General features: G+C 46.0%; 1 protein-coding gene across 1 annotated transcript in view; it reads right to left on the bottom strand.

Annotated features, from left to right (window-relative positions):
* Positions 1–26,320, bottom strand: part of ARHGEF3 (Rho guanine nucleotide exchange factor (GEF) 3) — a 345,766-nt gene that overhangs the window by 280,523 nt on the left and 38,923 nt on the right. Inside the window, exon 2 of the mRNA XM_011947258.1 lies at positions 21,062–21,150. Coding sequence (XP_011802648.1) covers positions 21,062–21,123 — 62 coding nt within the window. The 5' untranslated portion in view covers positions 21,124–21,150. The remainder of the gene's footprint in view (positions 1–21,061; positions 21,151–26,320) is intronic.

The following is a 26,320-nucleotide window of genomic DNA, read 5'->3' as shown; positions in this document are numbered from 1 at the left end:
GAAAAACCAGTTGTTCCTGCCATCGATTGCGCTGGTTCCAGAAACACCTCCAACAGCCCTGAAGGAAAGACAGTCATGAAACAGCCACCACTGCACGTGCCTTCTGCTGAGGCTGAGCTAGAATCGATTTTGTTTATTCCAAAATCAGACTTGGAAAGTGAGGATTTGGTCTTCCTGGTGAAAACCGGCAGGCAGCCTGGTTTTCTGCAGAACCTCCTATTTTTAAAACTGGGTTGCTCACAGGGGATGGATGCTTTGACCCGAACACACGATGTTTTTCAAAAGCAGAGGCCGTGCCTGCAGTGTTGCGCTTGCCCCTCCACGTTTACCACTGCATTCAGCCTCTTCCTAGCCGACCAGGGATGGGTGAGTTCCGGGAACTCTGCTGCACATGACTCACCCTCCATGGGCCTGATAACTGCCCCTGGATCCTGATCAGTTTTCTTCAAGAGACTGGCTTTGGTGTTTAGGGCTCACGCTGCAATAGCTTGCAAAAATAAAACTTCTCTCCTTTTTACAAGCAGAGTGAGCAAGCACACGACAACACAAGAATCAAATCCCGCCCTTCTCCTCCTGCATAACAGGAAACATTCATTTCTGAGCCCCTAGGTCAGGCCATCATTTGGCGGCTCAACTATTTTAGCAAAGGCAAGTTTCCCATCACCTTTTCCCAGCAGGGTAGCTTAGCTGGGCACCTGGGGTTTGTGCCATGGTCCAGGGGCAGCCTGGACTTTCCTGGCCAAAGGACAAAGCTGAATTGGCCTAACACCAAGGGAATTTTTCTAGCCTGCTTTGTACTCTGCCAAGATCTCCAAAATATATTAACTGTGTAGATCCTTGGGCAGAAAATTCTCTGTTGAGCTACGCTGGATGTACTTTCCTAGAACAGATCAAACTTCAGCAAAATTAAATCTGTGAGCTTTCCAGTATGATTAATCCCTAGGAGGTGGCCCTGCCAAGAATAGCCTCGTCTGGGAACGTGTGAGCCTTTTTGGCTCAACTGAGAACGAAGACCACGCTCATGCTTCCTGGGGCTCCTGTGGTCACTCTGCTAGATCCACAGAGCAGTTTGGATGACCCCGAAACCTGCAATAAAACTCCACTTAACAGCCCGCTTGCCGAACAGAAACACACTGTCTGGATGGAACTGGAAGAAATAGATCTGCAATGGGAGCTCCAGAGAGCTGGATTCCATGGACAAGTCTTTTTTTTTTTTTTGAGACAGGCTCACTCTGACAGCCAGGCTGGAGCACAGTAGCATGATCTCGGCTCACTGCAACTTCTGCCTCCCAGGTTCAAGCAATTCTCCTGCCTCATCCTCCCAAGTAGCTGGGATTACAGGCAAGCACCACCATGCCCAGATAATTTTTGTATTTTTAGTAGAGACGGGTTTCTCCATGTTGGCCAGGTTGGTCTTGAACTCCTGGCCTCAACTGATCTGCCCACCTAGGCCTCCCAAAGTGCTGAGATTACAGGCATGAGTCACTGTACCGGGCCCTGTCATTTTTCTCTGGACCTCTGTTTCCACATCTGTAAATCCCAGGGGCAAAAGCACAGCATCTCTCAAGTCTCTTGCAAGCTGGTAGACTTTCAATTCCAGCTCAAAAATATATTTAAAAGAATTTTTTTCAATGAATTGCCAACATTTCAAAATCCAGACGGCTCTCATGAGAACTGGGAGGTTTTACATTAAGATCCCAATTTCTAGATGATCTTGGGAAATTGGCAGATCTGGCCCCGTGGGCTAGCACTCTCAACAGGAGGCAGGAACCAGGATGGGCCATGAGTTCCTGGGAAACAGAAGGCATGGCCCAAGCCACTGCTCTCATTTTCATGATGGGCTGGCCCTGTGAGCCTCAAGTTTGAGGCTCCTTTTCCTAGGTCTGGCTCCTCCCCGCTCCTGCCCTTTAACATATTGCTTAAACTTTTTCACTTTTCATTTCAGCTGGAACACTCAAGAATGAACTATGAAGTCAACATATCTTATTTAAAAAAAATAGTACCAAAAAATCTGTTAAGTGGAGATCCACCAACTTGGGGCCTATGCCCCAGCCTGCCTGTAATTCTAACACTGTCCATGCCAGCAACCTAGAGCTACTTCTAAAGTTCCCCGGACCCTCTGACCTCTGTGGGCTGCCTCGCACAACCCCCCACCCCTCATCCCAGTTCCTCAGTCCCTCAGCTAAGAATCCACGTTTGGGAGCCATGACAGTGAGGCCAGAGGCAGGCGGATCTCTGAGGTGGGTGGTAGCTACATCTGCGTTTTGTCAGCCTGCTGGACAGGCCAGGATATGAAGGGTGGCTGCAGGCCTGCCAAGTTGCTGGAGGAGATTAAACAAAAAGTGAGCCACGCTGCTGTGGGAAACAAATGAGAGAGTGCGTGGAGAAGACTCCCAGGACACCCGGTGTGTGTCTGTGCGATGGAACGCCAGGGTAGGAAGATGGGACCTTGTTCCACATCTCTTTAAAGGAACCACACAAGTCAAGAGGCACAGGATGGAAACTCAGTTCTCAAACCAGCCCATCTCATTGGAGGTGGTAATAATAATCATATTATGATTAATTAATAATAATAATAGAGAGTGAGCAGCAACACAGCATTACAGCTAACATTTAGTAAGCTCTCACTCTGTGCAAGGCATCAGTATTCTCATCATCCCCATTTTAAAGATGATGAAACGGAGGCACAGCAAGGCTACAAACTCAAACAAGGTCACACCGCAGCAAGTGGTGGGGCAGGAACTGGACCGCAGGCAGCTGCCTTCTGAACCCGGGCTTCTGACCTCAGGGCTTTCTTCTATCTCTTTTTAACATGCAGGCGCCACAGCACACATACCTTAGATGTTCAGAATTCAGGGACACACCTTGTCTTCTATACCCTCTTCCACTATTAAAAATTACAGTGGAATTTATTTACATGTGCTCTCCTCTATATATGACAACTATGTACATTGACATCTATATACACAGGTTATTTTACAGGGTTGTACATATAAAACTACACATGGTTTGGAGGATTTATGCATTTTGAAGATGAATTTTGACTATCCACAGCCTGTACCTGACATGCCAACTTTAGGTGTGTAAAACTCCCCCGTTCACAGTCAAAGTGTCTGCCTCCTCAGAGCCCTGACTCCCAAGGAGCCCACCATGGAGAACCAAGGACCCCGGTGTTCGTGGAAAGGCCTGAATCATGTGGAGACTAATCTTGCAAAATAGACATGGGCTGTTTTACAAAATACACTTTACCCCAAGGAAGAGACATTTGGACCCTTGCTCATCGTCTGCTCACTCCTAATTTACACACACTCCATTAAGCTTAGAAAAAACAGATTAAAAGCAGCAAAATGTGAAGAAAGAAATGAGCCAAAGACAAAAGGGTGTTAACAGGTGGCACAGGAATCTCCAGGAGGGAGACCAAAAGGAAATTGCAAAGCAGACCCAAAGTAGGCTTTAGTATCAGGGGAAATGTTCCTGCCCGCTTCCACAGTTAGTGGGAGCACCCCTGCATGTAGGAGCTATGATGAACAGGCAGACGGCAGAGGGAAAACCGGAGAAGGTGAAACTGGGACCGGAATGCAGCCTAATGAAGAAACAGAAGCACGGCTGATGAAAACAAAGACGTTTTTGGCACAAGGAGGCAAAGTTAAACCGCCTGGAACTTACAAGAACATGATGGTGCTGAGCATATGATCTGAAAACAAAGATTTCACCTTTTTTCTGCCCTATCGGTGAACTCCCTAAAGATTTCCCATGGCGCACACTGATGACAGCAAGCCAAGTTGGACAGAGTTGCTCTCAACCCCCACTGCCCACATGCAAATACATATGCCTCCTCTTTTGCCTTTCCACAGGACATATGGCAATGTCTGGAGATATTTTCATTTGTACAAGGGAGTGGGGCGAAGTGGGTGCTACTGGAATCTAGTGGGGAGAGGCCAGGGATGCTGCTGAACATCCTCCAATGCACAGGACAGCTCTCCCACTCTCCCCGGCCCACAGCGAAGAATTCTCCAACCCAAGGAATCAAATAGTATCGAGGTTGAGAAATCCTCATCTAAACCAGAGCAAAGGTAGCAGTGTGGATTTGACACCAGAAAGAAAGGTATCCTAATACTGTCACTTATTTACCTGCTGTGTGACCTGAAACTTTGGTCTCCTCATCTGTACAAGGAGATAATCACTCCCAATCCCTTACAGCTATGCTGAGGATTCATGAGACCTGGCTTTTGAAAGTATTTTATCACTGCAGGCCTCACTCCATCTTTACTGCCTCCCAGTTCTTTGCAGGGTCTCTGATTTGCACTGTGGGAAAGGAAGAAGGAGGTGGTGAGGAGAAGCTGTGGGTTGTGGTTAGGCAGAAGAGTGGCCAGCACGGACCGGCTCTGGGTCCTAGGTGGTCCCTGCTGAGGATTCACACTCCCTCATAGGATACTCAAGAGGGACACGTGCCTTCTGAGGGAACCTAAGAGACTGCTCCCCAACGAGCTATGCCAAGAAGACTGAGGTTGAGTATGAGACGGGGTCTACAGGAGATGGCCTCATGACCTGCCTCAAAACCCAAGAGCCATTACCATTATTACAACAACACCATCACAGTGACAACAGTGAGAATGGCCAACACTCATTCAGCACTGAAATCTGTACCTGGTCGTGAACTAAGCCCTCTTTTGTTATTGTTATTGCTGTTGTTGTTGTTGTTGTTGTTTTGAGACAGGGTCTCTCTCTGTTGCCCAGGCTGGAGTGCAATGGCATGCTCTCAGCTCACTGCAAGCTCCACCTCCCAGGTTCAAGTGATTCTCCTGCCTCAACCGCCGGAGCAGCTGGGATTACCAGTGCCCGCCATGACACCCAGCTAATTTTTGTATTTTTAGTAGTGACAGGGTTTCACAATGTTGGTCAAGTTGGTCTCGAACTCCTGACCTCAAGTGATCTGCCCACCTCAGCCTCCCAAAGTGCTGGGATTACAAGTGTGAGCCGCCGCACCTGGCTGTTGTTTTTTGTAGTTTATCAATTTAATCCTCACAACTGACACAGAAGGTGGGTAGAATGATTATCTCCATCTGACAAGCGAACTAAAGTCACTTACTCAAGGTCTCACAGTTCAGCCAGAACTAGGTTTTGCACCCAGGATTCTGATGCCATAGTGCATAGCCTTAACCACTACAGCACCCTCCTTCCAAACTATACCCCTTCCATCACTAGCCCTCTTCATCACAACCTGGACTCCCATATTCTAGAAGAAAGCAGAAAATCAAGCTGAATACACAGTATAATTCTATTAAAATAATTAATGTGCATATGTATACCAATGCAAGAAGGAAATTTACCACAATACTCACTGATTAACAGTGTTTAATGATGAGCAGCAGAAGTAGAAAACTTTTTTATTTCTTCTTTATAGTTTTCTAAACTTTTCAGTATTTTACAATAAACACAAATTAATAGTTAATATAATAAAAAGTAAAATTACAAAAGTAAATATTTATAAAGCTTGTTAACATTTTTACTGCACTTTTTTTTTTTAGCAAAAGTCTGCCAAACAACCTGGTATTATTAATTGCCTAAACCAGAGGTTGGCAAACTAGGGCCTGAGGGCCAAATCCAGCCGTCTGCCAGTTTACATAAGGTTTTACTGGTATACAGCTACGCTCGTTCACTTACATAAATGACTAGGACTGCTTTTGGCTACAACTGAGTTGAGTAGCCACCTGCAGACACATGGTAACACTATACACCCCGTTTCTAATCTGACCTAGAGATAAACTTCTTACTCTCCTGCCTCTAACCTTTCCTCACAACATGTCTCTACTTGTTTTGCTACAGCCCAAAATGGATATTCTAGGAAGCTAATGAAGCTGAAGCTTAGGGGCCCCTCACTTCACAGGACCCTCCTTAGAAAGGTGTATATGCTCTTGCGATTTTGCAAAATTCAGAAAGGGATATTTAAAAATTCTTTTTCTTTTACTTTTTCTGTTGCCCAAGCTGGAGTGCAGCTGCATGATCACAGCTCACTGTAACTTCAACATCCCGGGCTCAAGCTATCCTCCCGCCTCAGCCTCCTGAGTAGGTGGGACTACAGGTGAACGCCACCACGCCCAGCTAATTGTTTTTTTTGTTTGTTTGTTTTTTTAACAAAGACGAAGTCTAGTTATGTTGCCCAGGCTGGTCTCAAACGCGTGTGCTCAAGTGATCCCCTTGCCCCTGCCTCCTAAAGTGCTGGGATTATAGGCAAGAACCACCACACCTGGCCTTAAAATTCTTTTTCTTGAAAAGGCCCCCCAAATTATATAAGTTTCAGACTCTTCAAAATAGATCTGCCTGTATCTAAATCCCTAGACACTTCACCACTCTTGCTACATTTTCAAGACCACAACGTGTTCAGTGGTGAGAAAAGTCTTGTTCCCACCAATTCCCAAGCAGCACTGGCAGCGATGAACTCTTGGATTTCCAATCCCCAGATGGCCAGATCTTGCAGACAGAGACCACAGGGGCAGGGGGTCCATCTGGGTGGGTCCTCATATCCACCAGGAAGTTCACAGAGCAGACTATGCCCCTAGAGGACCCTAGTGGCACTCACACCCACATAAGGAAAAGAGGAACATGCACAACTATCACACAACTATCTTTCTGCCATCTGTGACCTCTGCTGAAATCCACCCTCCAATCCAATTTATGTATTTCGTGATACAGAGCCTCAGACATCACAGCACATCCAAGTGGTAAGACGCAGGCGGGTGGTCTGAAACTGCTTTCTAAAAGGTAATGCTGCTTGCAAGAATGACAAAAAGGCCAGGCGCCGTGGCTCAGGCCTATAATCCTAGCACTTTGGGAGGCCGAGGCAGTTGGATCACAAGGTCAGGAATTCAAGATCAGCCTGGCCAAGATGGTGAAACCCCATCTCTACTAAAATTACAAAAAAATTAGCCAGGCACGGTGGTCGGCGCCTATAATCCCAGCTACTTGGGAGGCTGAGGCAGAGAACTGCTTAAACCCGGGAGGCAGAGGATGCAGTGAGCTGAGATCACGCCATTGCACTCCAGCCTGGGCGACAGAGCGAAACTCCATCTCAAAAAAAAAAAAAAAGATGACAAAAAGGAGATCAAATCACATAATGTCCATGCAAATGTTTTATTATTTTAAAGACCTCTCGAATGTGTGGAGAGTTTTTCAAAATAGCTACCGTTAGGATGGAAAGTTTACATCAGCTGGTGTTGAGCACAGTTGTCAATCCAAATGCCCACCCACACCTCTGAGTTGGGTGCACAGTGTCCTTCACTCTCTTGCTTTTGGTCGCCCCCAGGTCTATTCTTATCTCCCCTTTTCCCTGGTGTGGGGGAGGGGGCCTTCTTTGTGGAATGCAGCTGGCGCTTATGATAAGCAGGTGTCAGGACTTTGAAAATGACCTTGCCCATCAGCTGGTGGGAACCAAGAAGACAAGGAAGTCACTGTGTCACTGTCTGCCGGGTCTCAGTCCCCGAAACAACACACAGTGAGGCCTGGTGAGGGAGAGAGAGAGGAAAGCTTTCTCTTTCTCTCTCTCTGTCTCTCAACACACACACACACACACACACACACACGAGTCACCAAACAAAAGGAAATGCACATAATATCACCACTAAAGAGCAAAATAAAAACTCAAAGGTGAGGATGTGTTGAAGTGTTTCCTAAACAGCAGAGGTAAACCAAGGAGACTGACACTTAGACAAATCCAGGGGAAGTCTGCATTCTATACGTGGAGTTGGCAAATTCCATCAGGAGAGAGTCAGGAGAGGTTGGGGGAAGAGGAGGGATGTATATTCACCCAAGGCTGATTCCAGCGCCCAGAAAGCCAGGGCCATGTAAATGGCTGTTACTGTACCAGTCCCTGGAAAGGTTCCAACACCCAGGACATGCTCTGGGAAGAAAGAGAATGTCCACTAACCCAGTTTCTAATTAAATGTGGGTTAACTGGCACTGCTCCCTGCAGCTCAAGGGGCCAATTGAGAGCTGAAAGGAGCGTTTTTCAAAATGAAAAGACTGAGCCCGCCAAACCAGCGCTTTTTGTTTTCTCACATCCTTTCAGTTGCTCAACTTGACCCTCTGCTAGTTGGGTTGACTCTTTGGTCCTTGAAGAAACAAATCCTTCCCTGCCCCCACCAGCTCCACGTCTGCAAGGACAGAGATGCCCCTTGGCACACGTTGCATTGAACTCTGTTCCTCCTTTCCCATGATGTTGTCACGGCTGCCCAAGGATGAGTCACTGTGAAAGCCACACATTGTCCCCAGTGGACAAAAGGCTGGACCCAGGAGAGTGGCCCATTCACGCTTCTCCAAGAGCTAACCGGCCTCTTTCTAAAACATCCAAAGAATGCTGCCTGATGCTGGGGAATGGTTAGTCTTCTCTCCCAGCTCCCAGTGCTAACATGAACAGGAAGAGAAAAGAGCTTGGAAAAAAACTTTCAGTGAAGCGCAAAGAGCACATACAGTAGTTACTCTGTGAAAACCAAGGCAAAACTTCATTCAAGATGCTTAAAGGCCAGATGCAGTGGCTCATGCTGTAATCCCAACACTTTGGGAGCCCAAGGCAGGTGGATCACTTGAGGTCAGGAGTTCGAGACCAGCCTGACCAACATAGTGAAACCCATTTCTACCAAAAATACAAAAATTACCTGGGCGTGGTGGCACATGCCTCCCAGCTACTTAGGAGGCTGAGGCAAGAGAATCACTTGAACCTGGGAGGCCGAGGCTGCAGTGAGCTGAGATGGCACCACTGCACTCCAGCCTGGGTGACATAGCAAGGCTCTGTCTCAAAAAAAAAAAAAAAAAAAAAAAAAGTTTAAAGGCCAAAGAGGAATATAGATCAATTTGTTAGTAATAATAATGTCACATTTACTGCACATCAACTAAGCCACTGGGCTAAGGAAGGGTGTTGTTTGCATTATCTCATTTCATCCTCAGAACTACCCTATAAGGTAAGTCCTATAATTAGCCTCATTTTACATGCAAGGAAAGCACAGCAAAGAGAGCTTAAGCAACCTACAAAAGGTCACACATCTGGCCAGTGGTAAAGAGTTAGGATTTGAACCAGAGCAGTCTGGCTCCACAGCTGTGTTCTTACATACACCATGCTATCGTTAATTAATAAACTAATTTATAATGATTAAATTAAAGTTATGCTAAAGTGTTCACATTTGGGGGAGGCTGGGATGCTTTACGTTTATGTCATGTCTCACCTTCCCCACGCCAAAAAAGCCACAACCTGGCTTTTCCCATTTAAAGACAGCATCTGCCAGGTAGTGTGCTGAGCATGTGACATGTATCATCTCATTAATCCTCACAACCAATAATATGAGGTTGGTGCTAATATTATTCCCTTTACAGATGAAGACATCGAGTTTCAGGGAAATTAACATCCTTGCCCAAGGTCATAAAGAAGGAATTTGAATCCAAGAATGTCACATTCCAGCATCTATATTCTTTCCATTATATATGCCATCTCTTGCAGAATTTCAAGATTTTCCAGAAAAAAAAAATTAACAGTATCATGAAATGAGGGATGAGAATGACTGGGTCCAATGATTAAGCCACCTGGATTCACTGGGTAGCAGGGACCACAGTGGGTAGCTGGCCCATAGACCAGGACCATCCTCCCGGCTTCCAGCCTACAGACCTTGGTTTCTTTATTTATAAAAGAGGAACAAGAGAGTAAGAGGGTCTTCCTGAGTCTTAGGTAGACCAGGGGCACTCCCAGAGGGCTCTGTAGGTGGCCGTTTCTCCTCCATGGATGGACGCTTCCCATCTCCCTTCCTGGCACAATTCTTCGGGATCAGGTTTCTCATTTTGTCCCTGGACCCAAGTGTGTGCACCCAGGTAGGCAATGGCAAGAAAGTCACAGTCCTTCTCAGCCTCCGTGTGTTCCTAAGGAGGAGATGAAGGGGAGGGAAAGAAAGGGGGCTTGAAAGGAGCTGGAATGGGGGCAGAGTGCTTGAACAAGTGCTACACCTGAGCCCAGGAGGTGTAAACATACGCAGAAAAGCTTGTCCCTTAAGTTGGCACGTGTGTCGGATATATTACACCTCAATCAAATTAAAAGAAAAAATACTATTTGAAGAGATGCCACATCAGATCAGGCAAGAGTTTGTCAAATTAAAACTCTGCTACTATTAAGGCTCTATATTAAGTATGTAACATCCCATCCAAGACACCTTTTTAAAGGCGTCTACCTTCTAAGTTCATTATGAAAAGGGAACAATAAGGAATTGACAAGAAGAATTATTATATGTGGCTGAGAGGTTGGGGGTGAGGGTGAGCCTGGGGAAATCTCTTCTTTAATAGCCAACCCCCAAGGTGCACAGATGATGATTTAATTCTCTATTTCCTTTATTTATTTATTTATGAGTCGGAGTTTCACTCTTGTTGCCCAGGCTGGAGTGCAATGGTGCAATCTTGGCTCACTGCAACCTCTGCCTCCCAGGTTCAAGTGATTCTCCTGCCTCAACCTCCCAAGTAGCTGGGACTACAGGCGAGAGCCACCATGCCCAGCTAATTTTGTATTTTTAGTAGAGATGCGGTTTCACCATGTTGGTCAGGCTGGTCTCAAACTCCTGACCTCAAGTGATCCACCTGCCTTGACCTCCCGAAGGGCTGGGATTTCAGGTTTCCATGCCTAATTTAGTGGAGCAAATAAAACCTGGAACTTCAGGTAGGGACTTAAAATCCTGATTCTGTCACTGATTTGCAGGGCCCTGGGGCTGAGTCAGGAATCACCGCTCCCTGCCATCTCCCCTCTCACCTGTGAAAAAGGACAGTGAAGATCACAAAGGAAAGGGGATCGCTGACCCAGATGGCGTGAACATCTGGGGTATCTGCCACCCAGCATCCAAAGGCCAGGTGCTACCTGGCCTTTCCACTGGGGGACCACCCCTCCCCTACTCTCCATCCATGGGTTCAGATGAGGCTGACTCCATCCTCCACCCCTGAGTTCCAGAGTTCCAGGATAGAGCATGAGGCCCATGTTGTGAACAAATCTGAGTTCACTCGGGAAGCTCTGCTGGAACAAGCGGGAATGATAAGCTTTCACTCTACAGCTGAAGTCAAATGCCAGCCTGGAGTTGCTAGTATCACAGGGAGGAAACCTTTCTGAGAATGATTTCAACACAGAAGAAAGCAGAGCCAAGAGAAGGGCAGAGTGACAGCAAGGCCTAATCACACTGAGCCCCTGGATCCCGCCATGCCTGAGGCTATCTACTCTTGGACCTTCCATTCCTGTGAACCATTACATTCCCTATGCAGCTTGATCCTGACTGAACTGCATTTCTGTCACTTGCAACAACGGCATTTCCTAGCAGAACCACTACAGAGAATCCTAAGTCTCTTAGTTACAAGGGATGCTGGAGGCTGTCCAACCAGCAGCATTTTGCAGATACTAAGCATTCAATAAATTAAGTTGGTCTAATGGATGAATGATTTGTTCATTCCCTCTAGCTTCAATGCCTCAAACAGAAGGAAAGCTATCCTGTCAGTATTACTCTAAGCCACAGGACAAACCGAGTGCATCTTCACGGAGTACTAATTTAAATGACAGAAAGTAGCTCCATGCTTGAAAAGCACAGCTGTAACCAAACACAGACACCTGTCACCCCAGGCATGAAAGGATGGGTCAACATTAGGAAATCTATCAATATAATTCATCTCATTACAGAGTCAAAAGAAAAAACAAAAACAGATGTCTCCTTAGATTCCAATCTTGTTAAATTCCCACATATATTCCTGATTGAAAAAACAAAAACAAAAACAAAACAAAACAAAAAAAAACCTCAACAAAACAAGAATGGAATGAAACTTCCTTAAGAGATATATAGCTCAAACTGAAAGCCTGCATCACATTTCCTAGGGAAACATTAGTGCACTCCCACTGAAGGGGGTACAAAGCAAGAAGGACCCTACATACCACCACTAGTTAACATTATTCAGGAAGCATTTACCAATCCAATTAGAATAAAAAAAAAAAAAGTCATGCTGATTAGAAAGGAAGGGAAAACAAAATCGTATTAATTTGCAGATGATATCATTGTATGTCTGGAAAAATCCCTCCCTACAAAAATATAGTAATAATAAAATAAGATCTGCAAAACTATTAGAGCAAATAGGAAAACTAGATAATATTAATCAATATGAATAAAAGAAGTTGGTCAGACATGGTGGTGCAAGCCTGCAACCCCAGCACTTTGAGAGGCTGAGGCAGGCAGGAGGATTGCTTGAGTCCAGGAGTTCAAGACCAGCCTGGGTAACACAGTGAGATCTTGTCTCTACAAAAAAAATTTAAAAATTTAGCCGGGCATGGTGGCATGTGCCTGTATACAGTCCTAGCTACTCAAGAGGCTGAGTCAGGAGGATTGCTTGAGCTCAGGAGTTTGAGGCTGCAGTGAGCTATGATCACCCCATTGCACTCCAGCCTGGGTAACAGAGACTGCCCTGTCCAGTCACCTGGGGAAGCCCAGGAGGTCCCCGTCTTTGCCAACAAAGGAAGAGAGGACCCATCTTTCAAGACATGACTCGCAGTAGCAGGGCTGCTCAGACTCATCCACACATGTGACCGTCTCATCACCCACATCTGTACTGACCTGAATGCCATTCTTCATGCAAGCTAAGCCCCTGGGCCTTCGCACATGCTGTCCCTGATGCCTGTATGATTTTCCTCAAGAAGGCTGCAGGGCTTGCTCTCTCAACATTCAGGTCTGTGTTGAATGTTATTCTCTCAAAAAAGCTCTCCCTGTGTCTCTATGTAAAACTCCACCCTCTTATGCTCACCCTATCACATCCTCTATCTTTCCTCATAGCATGCACCACCAGCTAATGACACTTCATACCTCTGTTTATGGTCTGTCTCTCTCACCAGAAGGTAAGCGCCATCAGGGCAGGGACCACCACATTTGCTTTATTCACTGCGGTATCCCTACCCCAAACACAGTCCCAGACACACAGAAGGGGCTCAACAGATACTGGTTTTACAGGTGGATGGATGGATTTGTTCAGTCCCCAGATCCACTCTCAATTCTACCACCTGAATATTTTTCATGATTTCACCTCTCTCCATGGGTTATCCAAGCTATCCATCCACTCACTTATTCTCAACTGGTATTGATGACCTCCATCATCTCTCTCCTGGATGGCTACAATACCCCCACCTGGTTACTCAGCCCTGAGTTTTGCTTCCCTCCAAATGCTTTTCCCACTCTAGCCAGAGATCTTTTCTCAAAATGCAGATTTAATCAGATTTAAGAGGCCACTTGAAACACTTCAGTGGCCTCTTGGGACCCTTAGGACAGAGTCTAAGCTCTTTACTACCAAGGCCAAGAGGACCCAGCACTCCCAGCCCAGAGGCCTCCCAGGCCACTGTCATATGACATGATCCAGTCTCACTGAGATGCTGTCTTTGCTTCCAGCACATCACATCTCTGTGGACTCTGGGCGCTGGCACACACTGCCCCTTCCACATGGTTTGCTTTTTACCTGGCTATCCCTCACAGATGATTCCATTTTCTATCTGTTACTTCCCATGGGCACTGTTAGGTCCACCCCAAAGGGACCACAGATCCTCACACTTCCCTGTCACATGCTCACTACCCTGGAAATGGCTTGTTTAGGTCTGTGTGCTCCTGTACTAAAAGATTCACAAGAGTCAGCCTGTGCCATTCACAGCACCCAGAACAAAGCCCCCAGCACTGAGTAGACACTAGAGATAGACTTCTTTGACTTTAATTTAAATTGTGCCTTCTCCAAATTGGCCTGGGGTTGGTTTCTTTGTGTCACATCTGATATTGCTTTGGGCACCCCAATGTACCCTTCATACTCCCTTGAGAAAACAGCAACACATAGGTACATGCTTACACTTGCATGCACACAGCACTTGGGAACCCACCACTCTCCAAAGTGCCCATTCCATCATGACATTCTAACCTTGCAGAAATCTTGTTTCCTGCCTAAATGTTATAAACAGAATATTGAAGCTTCCTACATCAAGAACACTCTACTCCAATTTGACCTGGATCTATCAAAAAGGAGATATATTAAAAAAAAAAAAAAAAAAAGTAGGGGGTTGTCTCTGAAATATCTCCCTTAGCCACCATACCTGGAAGGTCAATAGCAAATAGATTCAATTTTACTTGACAGTCTTGAAACAAAAATCAGAGCTATACCTGTATATGGCTTATTTCTGTAATAAAAATATATCCACCTTGTGTAGGGTAAGAGCAGTTTTTTATTACAAATGCTTCTCCTTCTTAATAGTTGTTAGAATTATGGTCAATATAATATCTCAATCTGATCTAAACCAAAACCAATGCAGGCTAATGCCTTCACCAGGGTGTCAACACAGCATCACCAGCATGGGTCATCCTGAACTTGGCGTGATGTCACCCACGAGGGCCTCTCACTGCAAATCCTGCGTTTGGACTCCAGCCTTGAGGCTTCACTTGAAGTTCATGGAATGAGAGGACCAAGGTAAATGGCACAGCAAAGATACACCCAGACAAACACAGAACGTGGATCTGACTCTTCAAAACGCTAGTGCCATGGAGGGCAAAAATAAAGGAGGGATCTGTTCTGGACTGAAGGAGACTAAAGAGATGAAATGATCAAATACAGTGTGTTAGCCAGGACTGGGCCGAGATGGCTGGGGAAAGGTAAAGAGCTGTCAAAGGGGTTTCGGAGCAATGGAGGGAATCTGGATCCTGAGTAGAAGAGTTAGGAGACAGTATTAGTCATCAAACTTCAGAGCTGTGAAAAACCATCACCATCTTTTTTTTTTTTTTTTTTTTTTTTGAGTACTTTCAGTAAAGATGGGATTTCACCATGTTGGCCAGTCTGGTCTCAAATTAAGATTTAGTCTTCAGTTTACAGATATACTATCTGAAAATGAGCACTTCAAAGTTCCAAGAAAAGACCCACCCCTCTTTTTTTTTTTTTTTTGTATTTTTTAGTAGAGACGGGGTTTCACCATTTTAGCCAGGATGGTCTGGATCTCCCGACCTCGTGATCCGCCCGTCTCGGCCTCCCAAAGTGCTGGGATTACAGGCTTGAGCCACCGCGCCCGGCCACCATCACCATCTTTACATCGACACAATGTTCCATGATTTACCAAGGAATTTCACGTGACCTAGTCCCACCCACTCACTTCAGAGATGAGAAAACTGCACTCAGAGGAGCGGCTAGACTCTAGCCCTAACGCAGTGGGTTGCTGAAGTTGGCACACACTGGGAAGAGTAATTGCACACATCTCAGTGACTGTGTTAGCATGTTGAAGTTGCCCATGGTGGGAGTATTTACAGAAGTAGGCAAATCCTACAGGTCTGAGCTTTTTCCCCTCAGAAAGCTCATTTGACCCTCACCCTAACCCTGTCCTGAAGCTAGACATGAACCTAGGCCTCCCTCCAGCCATTCAGGGCTCCTTTCCATCACCCTTATTTTTGCTCCCTCTTGAGTCCTCTGCCCCTGAAAAAACCTATGCCAGACTGCAAAGTCTTCCAGGGCAGACTTTATTTGATTGTAATCAGGGCCCCTGCCTGTCCTACTCACCAATGTATCCCTGAGTCCAGCACAGTGCCTGGCACACAGCCTTGATAGATACTCATCATTAGAGAAGACGATTCCTCCTACTTGGGTTCTGCACACAGATGTAGGGAGCTGCCCTCCCTTAAGAGACCTCTGCATGCACAGTGGCACCTTATAGGCTCTGATGAGGTCTGCAAAAATGGCCCCATTTAACTGAGGTTAAGCCAGCACTGGCCAAACAAATTTGACAACAGCCCCATTTTTTCCCTGCCATACCTAATCACGTAAGGAGGAAACCATATTCTAAGGAGCAGACTCTGGGAATGCTGATGGGATCTCCAAGAAGACACCTTAGAGAGATGAAGTACCTTGCCCAGGGTCACAGAGCCCAAGGTCAGGGGAGTTTGCAAACCTTGGGTTCTTGCTCTCTCTTCTGTTGGGTTTCTGGCTTCTCAAGGTCAGCAGCTAAACCTCCGGAGGGTGGGGGAAGCAGAGCAGGTCCCAAACAGCCTTTTGGACAGTGAACAAAGAGCAACTAAAAATCAGTGACCAAAACAGCCCTGGCCTAATGACAAGATGGGAGCTGATAAGTGGATCAAGGAGAAGAGAGCAGCTAAGAGCAAGCAGCGAAACCACCATGTCTAATGGGGAGGGCTTCGAGCACTATACAAACCAGCCTAACCCTGCAGCATGAAAACTGCCTGCGGCACCGGGGCAAATCGCAATTCTGGGTCAACTCCTTCATGTTGCCATCTACAGATCACTCTGTTTTCTAGCCAGTTCAGTCCACCAGAGCCACACGCAGGTGTCAGTGCACCAGACAAGGCCCTTCCCTCCAGGAGAGTAAAGCCTAGCAGAACCGGCAAGAAGGAGGTGCTAACCACATACTGAATAGGTGAGCAAGCCAGGGGAGATTTTTATTTTGGAAAAAGAGACACATATGTGTATAATCTGTGCCTGGAAGACTCTGCAGGGAATGCCTAATCCCTTATTTGAGCATTTTCCTAAAGTGCTGAGGGCCACTGAGTAATGGGATGTCTGTTGACTGACTGACCAAATGAATGAATGAATAAATGACCTAAATTAAATATTTCCATTTCTCCAGCATAAGTGAAGTCCTTACTATCCAACAATTTCACCATAGGTCCATTCACAGGAAGAATTTACAAGAAGGACAAGGACTTCTCCCCCTCAAAATTCTCTCCTTTGCACCTGAGGAAACTGTTCAGAAATTCTGCTTCTGTTGCTACACAGCTAAGGAAACTGAGGCATAGAAATGCACTATCTGCCTGCAGTCACTGATGACCACAGAAAACTGCACTCTCCAGGGTATTTATCTTCTAGAAATCCTATATTCTTGGGCCCCTAAAATGTAAGTTAGCATCCAGAAGTAGAAGCAGCAAGAAATTATTCCTCACTCAATAAATGTTATGCAAATAGCTCTCCTCAGAATAAAGTCACTTGGTTAAAAGACAAACTGCCCATAAATCACAGGAACAAAACTGCATCTCACAAAGGGAAGCATGGCCTGTGGGCAGGGATTCCAGGGAGCCCCAGTCCTTGAAGAAGTGGGGTTGGTCCAGACCGATCTGTGGTCCCTCCAGCTGGTCGGCTTTATCTCAGCACCTCATCTCAAGGATCCTGAGCCCACCCTATCTTGTTACTCCACCCCTTTTACTCATTGGTCTAGGAATATTAGTAAGCACCTACTGTGTGCCAAGCACTTGGTAAATAATGGTGAACACGAGAGGTGAGACCTGACTCCATGAGGTTTGCAGTCCAATAGGTGAGAGAGACACTAAAAAGATAAACACATGTAAGATGAGAAATTGGGTTTACTGATTACCATTTCTGAAACAAAGTATATCATTCTCCTGATAGAAAAGTCTTTCTAGGTTCTTCCCTCTATGTGTGACTAAAACTAAGCAAACAAAAACAAAAACAAAAACTGCTGCCTTTACTGGGTACTGACTATATGCCAGGAAGTTTCCAATGATTAACTCAGAACATCCCCAATGACCCACTGTGGGAGATACTATTATTATCCCCACTGACCAACGTAGATTCACGGGTTTCCACTTAACCACTGCTCATATGTGTGCAACTACCTCTCCCCCACAGATGCCAGATGCTGAATGCACTAAGAATTCATATCTTACCCATTTTTTTTGTCACCGGTGCATACAATAGTATTCAATCAATGCCCACCGAATGAACAACCAATTAATCATTCAACGGGCTAGTTTTCTGCAAGATATACCCACTAATCAGCTGTAGTTTTGGAAGAAGAGAGGATCAGTCTCCTAATAATTGCACAAGAGGTAGCTGTGATGTTGTGGAAAGAGCCAGAGCCAGACCCTGGGAGCATGAACTTGGCAATCATTTCATCACTCAAGGTCTGTCTGCTTAAAACTGTAATGCACAGTTAAACACAATGAATCTAGGATTTCTTCCAGTTCTAAATTTTTATGTCTCTGAAATATATAATAAGAAGTTGGTGGCTGAGAAAGGCATTTGAAATTGCACTCTGTCTGCAATTTCTTGATCTTAGAATAAGACCTAAAGTTAAACATTTTAGGGTAGGTTGACTGATTAGGTCTAGGGAGGGCAAGTGAAGTACTTCCTCTCCCTGTACAGCTCAGTTTATGTGCTCCCCATAAGCTATATGTACTCCCCATGACAAATATGCTCAACCTGTGAAACCCCTTTGCAGAGAAACATTTTGGATGGGCATGGGTGAGGCTGCCATCCCTAACTGTACCCAAGAACAGTGGTACTGGTGATATGCAGGAGTCCCTGTTCATATGCTGGACAGGGACAAAGCCATCACTTTCAATTCTGCCCTCCCCTGGAAATACCACAGATTCTGAATAACAACTGAGTGTGGTCAAAGCAACTGCAAATATGGATGTGATGGCTCCAAAGCCATGCTCATTAAACAGAACTCAACAAATGTGGGTCTGTTTGATACTCCAAGTGAGAGCACTGGGTAGAAACCAGGGCTCCATGGTAGGAAAAGTTTTGCTGGTTTCCTTTTACTATTTGGGTTGGTTTTGAATATGTTTCTGTCTGTTACCTAATGGCCACAAAATGGGGAGAAACAACACAACTCCCTACTCTAGAGGACCTTTGTGAGAATTAAAGGAGATAAACAGGCCAAGTGATCCACGCAGAGGCTGACATAGTAAACACTCAAACTGTTGCCAATGCTGATGGCATCAGTGATGGTAGTGGTGGATATAAAAGTAGGGAAATCCAGCTGAGGGCTCTTTGAAGCCCCTCAGGGTTAGAAGGAGAAGCAGATGATCCTGGGCTGGACTCTCCCGGGGGAGTGTAAGTGTACTCCTTGGATGCTTCTCGGAAGAGAAAACAACGCAGCAACCACTCCTGGGAAGCGCCAGGCTCCCCAGATGCCCTGGGACTCTGGATAGGTGGATGGGTCCCTGTGGGGACAGAGGCTTATGGCACCATCAGGAGATGAAGCTAGGCAACAGAGTCCTGAGAATATGAACATCCTCAGAGTTCAGAGGAGGCGGAGGATACTACAACCACAGAAAGACACCATCATTCACCCAAAAGACTAGCAAAATTAAAAAGCCGAAGATCCGAGGCATGGCAGGACAGTGGGCAAATGGGAGATCTGGTGCCCAGGTGACAAGCAGTGCCCTTTGGAGAAGGAACTGGTGATGTTTCAGACCTTACACAGGATGGCACAGCAACTCTAATCCCTGGCAACCTCCCTAGAAGACTCTTGCCTATGTGCTCAGGAGGAACGTACCAGAAAGCACATCATAGCACTACCATAAGGGCAACAAACAGAACCAAGCTAACCACTATTGTTGGGGAACTGGCCCAATAAACAGTTGGATCCTCATACTATGGATATACTATTCACTTGGCTGCATTAAAAAAAAAAAAAAAAAAAAACATTCACGTATGTCTTGAAAACATTTTAGTACATATTATTGAATTTATAAAAGGGCTACAAAATACGCCAACAAGTACAGTATGACAGTACATATTTAAAAACAGAAAGGAAAAAAAGGAAGAAATGAAAGAGGGACTTTTGTTCTATGTATCGAGATAACTAACAAAGTTATGGAAGAAAACATACAAGGTAGATCCCAGTGGTTACTTCTGGGAAGGGCAGGGATGAGGTAGGAGCTGGGAATGAAAATGGGGGTCAATGGGGATTTCATTTGTATTTTTAGCAAGGAAAATGTATGTATTTATTTCTAAATAAAATTAATTTTAGGCTGGGCGTGGTGGCTCATGCCTGTAATCCCAGCACTTTGGGAGGCTGAGGTAGGTAGATCACCTGAGGTCAAGAGTTCGAAACCAGCCTGGCCAACATAGTGAAACCTCATCTCTACTAAAAATACAAAAATTAGGCATGCATGGTAGCAGATGCCTGTAATCCCAGCCACTCAGGAGGCTGAGGCAGGAGAATCATTTGAACCCAGGAGGTGGAGGTTGCAGTGAGCTGAGATTGCACCATTGCACTCTAGCGTGGGCAACAGAGCAAAAAACTCTGTCTCAAAGAAAAGTAAATAAATACATTTAATTTGATTAATTATTGACATTACATTAAAAGTTTTAAATTATTTGTATGTAATTATGTATTTTAGAGATGGAGTCTTGCTGTATTGTCCAGGCTGGAATGCAGTGGTTACTCAGCCTCCTAAGTACCTGGGACTACAGGCACACACTACCACAACTGGCTAAAAAAAAAAAAAAGGCAGAAGAAAGAGAAAGAAATGGTGAGTCGAAGAGAAGACAGAGCTGCCAAGAGCTCAGGGTCTGCCTTTGCCTTCTCTTGGGGGAATGGCCACTCACAAATGCGAGCACAACACATCCGAGCATGGGGCATAGTGTTTTGGAATGTATGTCCATAGTTTGGAATAAAATATTTAATTCTATATCACATTGGTTCTAATTATACCAACTCTTCCTTCTAAGTCTTAGAAAAATCCCTTCATACTGAATGGCATTCCTCCTCTGGCAGAGATGTGAAAGAAACATCTTTAGTAAGAAATTAGAGATGTGGAAGAAAATATGTGAAATTTTGCTATCTCCAAATTCTTTTTCTGGTTTTTTTTTTTTTTTTGACAGGGTCTCACTCTGTCACCCAGGCTTGAGTATAATGGTGTGATCATGGCTCACTGCATCCTCAACCTATTGGAATGAAACAATCCTCCCACCTCAGCCTCCCAAGTAGCTGGGATTACAGGCACACATTACCATGCCTGGCTAATTTTTTTTTATTTTTAGTAGAGATGAGGTCTCACTCTGTTACCCAGGCTGGTCTCAAACTCCCGGGCTCAAGTGATCCTCTCTCACCTCAGCCTCTCAAAGTGCTAGTAGTGCTAGGATTACAGGCATGAGACACTGTGCCTAGCACTATCTCCAAATTCTTGATGGCCTCTACTGACTTATGCAGGCTTAAAGGAAGCCCTCCGTGGCATTTAACTGTCACATGCAGGAATTTTTAAATTTTTAATTATTTAGGTTATTTAATTATTTTTACCTTTCCTTGTTTTCTTCCATTCCTCTACAGATGCATTGATTCATTGCTGTGGAACTGTCCATAGACTCAGTATGGCAGGCTCAGGTCTCCTTTTTTAAAAAGCAAAACAACCAACATTTATCATCTGGGTACATTTATAATATAAACACACAAAGAGCTGCATTAGATACAAGAGGAATATATCAATGATTACCCAGTGTCCACCAAAATCCAGTCTTTCCTTGTTCCATAATTATTCAAGTTTTATCAGGTACAACATTTTCTTTTCTTTTTGTTTTTTGAGATAGAGTCTCGCTCTGTCACCCATGCTGGAGTGCGGTGGCACAATCTCAGCTCACTGCAACTTCTACCTCCCAAGGTCACACGATTTCTTTGCTTCAGCCTCCCAAGTAGCTGAGATTACAGGCGCATGCCACCACACCTGGCTAAATTTTGTATGTTTAGTAGAGACAGGGTTAGACCATGTTGGCTAGGCTGGTCTTGAACTCCTGACCTCAGGTGAGCTACCCGCTTTGGTCTCCCAAAGTGCTGGGATTACAGGCATGAGCCACCACATCCAGCTAGGTACCACATTTTCCAAGCATCCTTGCAGGCAGATATAGCCAGATGTCTGGGTTCCCAATGGAACGTGAGAAGAAGTGATGTGTGCCACTTCCCGGTCTAGGTCTTAGATATGAGCACCCTTCCCACGGGCTGGATGGAACCCAGCTCTGCCCATGCAGATAATGACAATGCACTGGGAATGACAAAGCAACAAGGTAGAAACCACCTGGGCCTGTGACTGCGTCTAGCACAGCCACCTCTGTCACCTTAGAACTACTACCTTACAGAGAAATTTCTTTGTTCTTTAAGTCATTGTTTTATGGGCCTGGTTTTATGGGTTGTGAACTGTCATCCCAGCTGGGAATATGATTAAATATCCTCACTGGGGCCCTTCTGCGGGTGGGTTTGGTTATTTGGAGCTTCGCACATGCTATGTATGTAGAGACAGGTGAGGCCAAACTCTTTCTGGCCACAATTTCAGTGAAACTACATGCAACTTCATGAGGGCCTGGTGCATAGTAAGTACTTAATCAGCACTTAATGAATGAGGCAATGTTAATAAGCAGGTAATACCTTCCAGTGTGAAGACTCTCAAGAGCAGAGCACTGCGCACAGAATGAAGAACACAGAGGGCATTTCCAAGTATGAGCTGGGAGTTTCATGTCACAAAATGACCACCTGGACTGGTAAAATACCACTCGGCTGCATGACACCCAAGTTTAGGTAAGGATTCCAGCAGGTGTGCTTAGGAGCAATAGAGGTGAGGAGAGAGACAAGGGAGAGAGACAGAGACAGTGTGCACAGGAGAATATTCCAGTGACGTGGAGTATTCCTCCCACCATTCCGCTTCCTGAACATTTGCCCCGGGATAAGTCTGAGCCATAACTCTGGGATCCTTCTTCAGTCTCAGGCATTGCATTCCTCACCACTCTGGGTGTGGTTTGAGCATCAAAAGACAGATTTTCTTTGTACCACATAGCCCCAAACACAAACTTGCTACTTCATCTAGTGTCAACCAAAGAAATAGCCACCAGTTTCAACTATAGAACTGGCTGTGCAGATCATACTGACGGAGAGTGTGTTGGTCTCCAGCCTATCATCTTCCAGGCATTGGGGGTCAAGGTAATTTGGACCACCCATGTTCTAAGCTGGCGCTGGCTAAATGGTCCAACACCACTGCATCTACTACTTTGACTGCTGAGAATCACAGGCCTGCTTGGCCACATCTCCAGCACAGCCTCCTTCATCTGCCCTACCACAGACCTGGCCAGATTAAAGCACCATTGAGATAAATTCTCCAATCTAGGTGAGTAGGACCTACAGGATACTTGGGACCCTTGTACCCTAAGGCGTTAGACAGTCAGTGTGGGGGAGAGTCCCCAGCCACTGCCTCCAATGCTGGTCTTTAACTTGCAAAGAGCACACTATGAAATATTTTTAGCATCTGGATCCCTGTCAGGAGCCACTGCTCTGGCTTCCATCAGAGCTAACTTCATCAGCTGAGACATGTGCATTATGGAGGGGCCCAGGCTAGGGCAAGAGTGAAAATGTGGATCCTGGAAGAAGGAAAGATGGAAGGGTAGTGGGACTTGAGTTCAGAATCCCAGAGTTGCCACTGCATCCACAAAGGGTATGAAGAGAAATTGAGCAGCCCATACCTGGGTCACTTCTGCAGCTGTGAACACCTCAACCTACCTCATTTCGGCCTGGAAACCACATTTGCTCAGTGTCCCAAGCTCCTTTGCAGCATATAACTGCTGCAAGGGACTTTACACCCACATTCCAAAATGATGCCAACCGCAGGACTCTCCTCAAAGCCACATTTCCCAGGGAGCCATGAGGGATCACAGCCTGCCTTTGAGGGGCCACTGGCTAGTTCTAGGTCAGAGGTTTAGGTTTTTCCTTTCCCATATTGGCAAAAATATTCTGTAGACAGGCACCAATAAGCCATCACCCTTCAGCCTGTGGCTAGGGGCAGGGACTGGGGGCATTGATCTCTGTGCCCCAGCACTGAGGGATGCCAGAGGGCCTGACCCTGACACTGACATGGATTGTTGCATCACATTCTCACACCAGCCCTAGGAGGCAGGGGCTGTTACCACCTCACTTGGAGAATCAGAAAACTGGGCACAAAGAAGTTAAGACTTGGCAAAGGCCACACAGGTAGCAAATAATAAAGCTGAGACTGGAATCCCAGGCATTTGGCCTGGGAGTTCCTCCCGACTGTGGCATGACATACACAAGAAAGCTCAGTGGTGGCTGAATGAATGAACAAATGAATGAATCAACAAAAAATTTCAAAAGCAGTTTCAGGAATGGGGTAGGGAATAGTGTCTCAATGAAGCCCTGGGGGTTGTGTGGTTGATCGTGAGCCTAACCTCATCTGCCCTGGATATCAACCAAAAGGTGATACTCTCAGACTCCTCTCAAGGTTGAGTGTTCAGCCTCAGGAACACTCTAACCCCAGGGGTTTCATACCATTGCTTTGAAGGCAGAGTCTTGCTGTTGCCCAGACTGGAGTACAGTGATGTAATTACAGTTTACTATAGCCTCAAACTCCTGGGCTCAAGTGATCCTCCTGCCTTAGCCTCCCATGTTAGCTGGAACTACAGGTGCACATTACCACACCTGGCTCAATTTTTTATTTTTTGTAGAGACGGGGTCTCACTATGTTGCCCAGGCTGGTCTCCAACTCCTGGCCTCAAGCAATTCTTGCACCTCAGCCTACCAAAGTGGTGGGATTATAGGCGTTAGCCACCGCCTCAGACCTATACCATTGTTGGTAACGACCACAGCCACTGCTGACTCAGTGCCTCCTATTTATATGTGGTAAGCTCAGGGCTCCCACACAGAGGCTCCTCTCATCTGCCAGGGCCCTGCAGAAAAGCCAGGATCATACCCATTTTACAGAAGGCAAAACCAGAGATCTGAGAGGGTGTGACTTGCTTACAGTCGCAGCACTTAAATGAGGGCTGATGAACAGCATGGGCTTTTTCCCTACTACACAACACCCACCACATCCCTTGGTTAGTCTCAAAGTTCCACAGATGAGATAAGCGCTGTTCTAACTCTTCAGGTGGAAAGTTTCATGTTAATCTAAAGTTCATCAGTATTTCCCATCCCAGTCACCTGCATGGAAGAGGAATTCCAGTTCTCCCCAGTTAAAAACTGTCACCACCACTCCCTGATTCCTCTCCTCAGCTGGCTGGATCAGCACCCATTGGTATTTGCTGATATCTCCTGCATCAACCTCCTGCAAAGCACAACTGCATCCATTGGACAGCAGGTCCTGTTAATTCTTCATTTGAAAATATCTCTTCCCAGGAAGCACCAAGTGTCGGTGAGAATGTGAAGCAACCGGAACTCTCATATACTGCTGCTGCCGAGAACATAAATTGGTCCCACCATCTTGGAAGACCGTGACAATGTCAAATCAACCTGCATTTGCTCCTAGGTGCACATGTGCACCAAGAGACATATTCTAGAATGTCCTCAGTAGCCCCATGCACAACTCCCCTACATTTGTCTTTTATTGCTGCTGTAACCAATTACCACATGCTTAGTGACTTAAAACAGCACAAATGTATCTCCTCTCATAGCAACGTAGGTCAGAAATGGGTCAACATGGCCTTGCAGGGCAGCATTCCTCCCGGAAGCTCTAGAGGAGACTCTGTTCTCACGCCTTTTCCAGCTTCTAGAGGCCACTTTGCATTCCTCGGCTTGTGGCTTCTCCTCTTGTTTTCAGAGCCGGCAATGGTATCTTCAAATCTCTGTCTTCTCTTTCCTCTGCCTTAATCGCCACATCTCAATCTCTGAACCAGACCCTCCTGCCTCCCTCCTATAAGAATCCTTGTGACTACATTGGTCCTTCCAGGATAATCTCCCCATGTCAAGATCCTTAAAGTCATCACATCTGCACAGTCCCTTTTGCCATCTAAGGTAACACAGTCCCAGGTATTACTGGTGAACGGTGCCTGTGACCAGGGATTAGGTCAGAAACATCTTTTGGGAGGGCCATTATGTGACCTAGCACAAACCCCAAACTGGAAGCTACCCAAATGCTCATCAACGTAGAATGAATGAAGTCAATGGCGGTGATTCCCAGCGATGAGAATGGATGACCGACAACTACATGCAGCAACAAGAAAGACACTCAGAAAACAATGCTGAGCTAAAGACGCCAAACACAAGAGTGTGTGGTCCAAGTCTGTCTACAGAAAGTACCAAAACAGGGCCAGGGGCGGTGGCCCACGCCTGTAATCCCAGCACTTTGGGAGGCTGAGGAGGGCGGATCACGAGGTCAAGAGATCAAGACCATCCTGGCTAACACGGTGAAACCCCAACTCTACTAAAAATACAAACAATTAGCCGGGCGTGATGGCGGGCGCCCATAGTCCCAGCTACTCGGGAGGCTGAGGCAGGAGAATCACTTGAACCCGGGAGGCGGAGCTTACAGTGAGCCAAGATCAGGCCACTGCACTCCAGCCTGGGCAATACAGCGAGACTCCATCTCAAAAAAAACAAAAAACACGGCCAGGTGCGGTGGCTCACACCTGTAATCCCAGCACTTTAGGAGGCCGAGGTGGGTGGATCACACGGTCAGGAGATCGAGACCATCCTGGCTAACGCGGTGAAACCCCATCTCTACTAAAAATACAAAAAATTAGCCGGGCGTGGTGGCGGGCGCCTGTAGTCCCAGCTACTCGGGAGGCTGAG

This window comes from Colobus angolensis, unplaced genomic scaffold (assembly GCF_000951035.1).
Source record: "Colobus angolensis palliatus isolate OR3802 unplaced genomic scaffold, Cang.pa_1.0 Scaffold26, whole genome shotgun sequence".
NCBI classification, from domain to species: Eukaryota; Metazoa; Chordata; class Mammalia; order Primates; family Cercopithecidae; genus Colobus; species Colobus angolensis.
This window is presented reverse-complemented; position numbering and strand designations above follow the sequence as displayed.